Source organism: Coregonus lavaretus (assembly GCF_964263955.1).
Source record: "Coregonus lavaretus genome assembly, contig: HAP1_SCAFFOLD_2368, whole genome shotgun sequence".
In the NCBI taxonomy this organism is placed as follows: Eukaryota; Metazoa; Chordata; class Actinopteri; order Salmoniformes; family Salmonidae; genus Coregonus; species Coregonus lavaretus.
In genome coordinates this window covers 59954-66030 of record NW_028162129.1, presented here as the reverse complement: position 1 = coordinate 66030, position 6077 = coordinate 59954, and the positions used below count along the sequence as shown (strand labels likewise).

The following is a 6077-nucleotide window of genomic DNA, read 5'->3' as shown; positions in this document are numbered from 1 at the left end:
TCCTCTCTCCCAGGGGACCACACACACACACACACACACACACACACACACACACACACACACACACACACACACACACACACACACACACACACACACAGCGAACCACCCAGGGAATCCGAGCACCTGTTAAAAATCCACCAGCAACTCATTATCAGATCAATAGCCATTCGTCAACATCTGTCTTATAATGGATTCACCCAGCACTCAATATACTTCCAGTTGTTTCACCTCTGATCAATTCACCTTACAAATCGGCCCTCTGAGGCCCTCTGTTAATGAAGTAGGAGAAATAGATACATTAATTGAATGAATGGCTGTGTCCCACATGGCACCTTATATTCCCTATATAGTGCACTACTTTTGACCAGAACCCTATGACCAATCCCTATGGGCCCTGGTCAAAAGTAGTGCACTATATAGGGAATAGGGTGCAATTTGGGATACAATCATAGATTCATTAATTGAATGAGTGAATACATTACGGTCTGTATTGAGTAGTGTAGTTGTTCCCAACTAGGGGTACTTGAGAAGACGTATGAGACCATAGGCCTACTGGTAAAATGTACATGAAGGGGTACTTCAGGCAGAGCAACGTTCAGCTGGTGGTAGAGTAGCAGAGAACGGTTGGGAACCACTGGAGCACTGTAGCGCCAGCTGCCGCTCGCTGCACGAGACAAAATAGCACCGTATCCCCTTTATAGTATTGGCCCTGATCAATTTATTTTTATTTTTTTTTATTTTTATCATTTAGCAGACGCTCTTATCCAGAGCGACTTACAGGAGCAATTAGGGTTAAGTGCCTTGCTCAAGGGCACATCGACAGATTTGTTCACCTAGTCGGCTCAGGGATTAGAACCAGCGACCTTTCGGTTACTGGCACAACGCTCTTACCCACTAAGCTACCTGCCGCCCTAGTAGTGCGCTACTTAGGGGATAGGATGCCATTTGTGATGCAGTCATTGTATACATTAAAGGTCCAATGCAGCCATTTTAATTCAATATCAAATCATTTCTGGGTAACAGCATGCGCTGTAATTACACTATAGCCTACCTACCTACAGTTTAATTGTGTTACATTTACATTTACAGTCATTTAGCAGACGCTCTTATCCAGAGCGACTTACAGGAGCAATTAGGGTTAAGTGCCTTGCTCAAGGGCACATCGACAGATTTTTCACCTAGTCGGCTCGGGGATTAGAACCAGCGACCTTTCGGTTACTGGCACAACGCTCTTACCCACTAAGCTACCTGCCGCCCCATAATTTAGTTAGTCTGACAGATGGCCTCAAATGAAGACACCTGACAACAATTAACTACCTTCCTGTGATTGTTTTCAATTAAAATGGTCAAAAAAATTAATAAAACATAGCTTGTAATCAAAGAGTAGTTTTTCAAGCAAGAATTTTGCTAGGACTGTCTGGAAGTTGTCTGAGTGAATACATGTGTGTGTGTGTGTGTGTTAGTTACCAGATCTCAACCCAGATCTCAACGCCTGAGACAGAGTTTTCCACCACAATCAACAAAACACCAAATTATGGAATTTCTTGTGGAAGAACGGTGTCGCATCCCTCCAACAGAGTTCCAGACACTTGTAGAATCCATGCCAAGGTGCATCGAAGTTGTTCTTGCGGCTCGTGGTTGGCCCAATGCCCTATTAAGAAACGTTATGTTGGTGTTTCCTTTACTTTGGCAGTTACCTGTACATACTATATGACATGAGAATGATAATTAATACTGTTCGTTGAAACCTTGATTCTGCATCTCCTTGACACTAACTCTCTTTCGCTCTCTCTTTATCCCCTCCTCTCTCTCCCCCCTCTTTTATCTCTCCCCCCTCTCTCTCTCCTTCTCCCTCTCCCTTCTCTCTATCTCTCTCCACAGGTGCAGGGACTGGAGAAGCATGTGGCCAAGGACAACACAGGACTAGACCTAGGTCCAGCAGGCTCAGTGATGAAGACCCTACCGTATGGCATGGGAGGGGGAGCCGTAGGCACCGCAGGGGGAGTCAAACCCCCTTACCAAACCACCTCCCGCATCTTCTCCACAGGCATGGACGGGGTCGGCAACCCGCCCATGAAACCCCCTCTGAAAACCCCCACCTACAGCTTCCTCAACCCTTACGACTGGGCCAGGAATCAGTCTCTTCTCCTGGACCAGACAGGCTATCGTAACAAACGCAAACCCTCACAGAAGACGGCCCAGAAGACCAAGAAGATCTTCGGCTGGGGGGATTTCTACTTCAATGTGAAGACCATGAAGTTCAGCGTCTTGGTCACCGGAAAGATCATTGACCACATCAACGGCACGTTCACCGTCTACTTCCGCCACAACTCGTCCAGTCTCGGTAACGTCTCCGTGAGTATCGTCCCTCCAACTAAAGTAGTGGAGTTCGAGGTTCTCCGGCACCACCAGCCGGGCCTCCACGCCCAGCTCCACCCTGAGCTCCACACCCAGATCACTCAACAACAGACCCCGCACCAGTCCACCATCGACCCCAAGGAGGTAAAGACCTTCAACTGCCGGGTGGAGTATGAGAAGACCAACCGCTCCAAGAAGCCCAAGCCCTGTCTCTACGACCCGTCTCAGACGTGTTTCTCAGAGCACACTCAGTCCCACTCTGCCTGGCTCTGCGCCAAACCCTTCAAAGTCATCTGTATCTTCATCTCCTTCTTTAGCATCGATTATAAGCTGGTTCAGAAAGTGTGTCCGGACTACAACTTCCAGAGCGAACACCCTTACCTTGGATAAGAGAGGAGCGAAGAAAGGGAGGGGAGAAAGTCTTGAGCGTGTTTGTGGGGATCTGTTTAAGCAAAGGGCCAAATGCAGAATCACTCATCTTGATCTCTCGCTTGCTCAGAGAATGTGTAGTTATTTGGGATGCAAGATGATTTGTAGATCAGTGATCCTGCGCAGTCCAATCTCGAACACGCACAATGTCAGGACCAATGACGACGGGGATAGCCTTTTTTCTGCTCTCAACCTCCCGTTGGATTGTGTATATTATTCAAATGAAGTACTGGTAGTCGACATCATAGATTATATAAATATGGCAGATTTTTTCGAACAATTTACGTAAAAACCTTTGTATTATTTGCCTTTGATTTGAATGTAAATAATGTTTAAAAAACATCTATACAGCTCTTACAAATTGGTTATTATCAGTGTTAATTCATTTTTGTCTGTTGGAGAAATCGATTAAAAACTTCAAAACAAGCTTGGAAGTATGGACGTTTGAGTTGATGACTTCATATCCTTCCTGTTGATATAAATGTGTCATGCTGTCCTTGTATAATCTCGGAACCCAGAATCTTGGAACCCGGAACCAAATGTAATATGCTTAACAGTCTGTCACAGGAGACTACTCTTTGTATGGCATTATTGGTTCTAGAAGGTTATCATGGTTTCAGTCTTACTTTTAGAATCCTGGATACAAGATCATTATTATGGAGTCCTGGAGTTATTTGGATACAATACGATATGATATTGTACACCGTACTGGGATTTATTTTCACATCCTATTATATTTTACATTCACTTAACACATTTATTAGACAATGTATGAGGCAAGAGCATTGTATGAGGCAAGAGCATTTTATGAGGCAAGAGCGTTGTATGAGGCATTATATAAGGAAATAAATATTCAACAAATTATCATATCTGATGAGGAATTTATTCAGCTGGGTAATATCAAAACATAACTATTCTATAGGATTTTTCTGTCCAATCAGAATATTGTACATGTATGTCCAAATAAATAAAGATTGTGGATACCCTTTTTGAGAATGTATGAATGTTTTAATTTTACATTAGGAGAGAAATTGAAAGAAATAAAGGAATCTTAAAGGAATCTTTAGTTTGACATCAGGATTTTCTTCATTCAGATTCAGTGTTTTTCTGTCTGTCTGTCTTTCTGTCTTTTTTTCTGTCTTTCTGTCTTTTTTTCTGTCTGTCTGTCTGTCTGTCTGTCTGTCTGTCTGTCTGTCTGTCTGTCTGTCTGTCTTTCTTTCTTTCTTTCTTTCTTTCTTTCTTTCTTTCTTTCTTTCTTTCTTTCTTTCTTTCTTTCTTTCTTTCTTTCTTTCTTTCTTTCTTTCTTTCTTTCTTTCTTTCTTTCTTTCTTTCTTTCTTTCTTTCTCACCATTCCTATACCTCTATTCTTATACTATGTATCAATGTCGGCTCGCTGTCTCTGTCTTGCTACACGTTCAGGGAAATTGCCCAGCCTAGATTGGAGTCTGCAGATTTTCATTAAATAACCCAGTCCTAGTGCTTACTTGGATTGTACTCTATATCCTATTATGTTCTTGATCAATGACGTTCAGATGGAATGAAAGTCCCGGAGCTCTACTACACATGTATCTTCTGGATCCGCTCAGGACACACACACACACACACACACACACACACACACACACACACACCCATGTATCTTGCGGTTCAGGACACAGAGATGTATGTAGTTCTACGTACCAGGAGACCACCTCTTTATCACATACTCACTGACTGTTGTGGTTGGGAAGTGTATCCATGTTATTAGTGAAACAGCGCCGGGAAGATGGCTGCCGTTTTACAGCCCTCTAACCAATTGTACTATTATGTGTGTTTTTCCGCGTTATTTGTAATTTATTTTGTACATAATGTTTCTGCCATCGTCTCTTATAACCAAAAAGAGCTTCTGGATATCAGGACAGCGATTACTCACCTCGCATTGGACGAAGATTTTTTCTTCAACGAGGCGGTCGCGAAGGATATCCTACAGACACCCGACAAGGCCCAGATCCCCGTCATTCGCGTGAGGAAGAGACGGAGATATCGCGGACGCAGATCCGGGTGCCTTGTAAGGATCCGACGGCGAGCGAGTAAACTGCCTCTCCCATCAATCCTACTAGCCAACGTTCAATCTTTTGAGAATAAAATGGACGAGTTAAGATTACGGTTATCCTACCAACGGGACATTAAAAACTGTAATATCTTATGTTTCACGGAGTCGTGGCTGAACGACAACAATGATAACATTCAGCTAGCAGGCTATACGCTACATCGGCAGGACAGAACGTCTGACTCTGGTAAGACAAGGGGCGGCGGTCTGTGTATATTTGTAAACAACAGCTGGTGCACAAAATCAAATACTAAGGAAGTCTCGAGGTTTTGCTCGCCTGAGGTAGAGTATCTTATGATAAGCTGTAGACCACACTATTTACCAAGAGAGTTTTCATCTATATTTTTCATAGCTGTCTATTTACCACCACAAACCAATGCTGGCATTAAGATTGCTCTGAATGAGTTGTACAAGGCCATTAATCAACAGGAAAACGCTCATCCAGATGCAGCGCTCCTAGTGGCCGGGGACTTTAATGCAGGGAAACTTAAATCCGTTCTACCTAATTTCTACCAGCATGTTAAATGTGCAACCAGAGGGAAAAAAACTATAGACCACCTTTACTCCACACACAGAGACGCATACAAAGCTCTCCCTCGCCCTCCATTTGGCAAATCTGACCATAACTCTATCCTCCTGATTCCTGCTTATAAGCAAAAACTGAAGCAGGAAGCACCAGTGATTCGGTTAATAAAAAAGTGGTCAGATGACGCAGATGCTAAGCTACAGGACTGTTTTGCTAGCACAGACTGGAACATGATCCGGGATTCTTCAGACAGCATTGAGGAGTACACCACATCAGTCACTGGCTTCATCAATAAGTGCATCGATGATGTCGTCCCCACAGTGACCGTACGTACATACCCCAACCAGAAGCCATGGATTACAGGAAACATCCGCACTGAGCTAAAGGGTAGAGCTGCCGCTTTCAAGGAACGGGACTCTAACCCGGACGCTTATAAGAAATCCCGCTATGACCTCCGACGAACCATCAAACAGGCAAAGAGTCAATACAGGTCTAAGATTGAATCATACTACACTGGCTCTGACGCTCGTCGGATGTGGCAGGGCTTGAAAACTATTACAGACTACAAAGGGAAGCACAGCCGCGAGCTGCCCAGTGACACAAGCCTACCAGACGAGCTAAACCACTTCTATGCTCGCTTCGAGGCAAGCAACACTGAAGCATGCATGAGAG

General features: G+C 44.0%; 1 protein-coding gene across 1 annotated transcript; it reads left to right on the top strand.

Moving 5' to 3' along the window:
• Positions 1 to 563: 563 nt before the first annotated feature.
• On the top strand, positions 564 to 2751 carry LOC311116512 (neurexophilin-2-like; the record flags this gene model as incomplete). The annotated part of the gene is made up of 2 exons (XM_084191600.1): positions 564 to 608; positions 1885 to 2751. The coding sequence occupies 2 exons, from the start codon at positions 564 to 566 to the stop codon at positions 2749 to 2751; spliced, it is 912 nt and encodes a 303-aa protein (XP_084047726.1).
• Positions 2752 to 6077: the final 3326 nt, after the last annotated feature.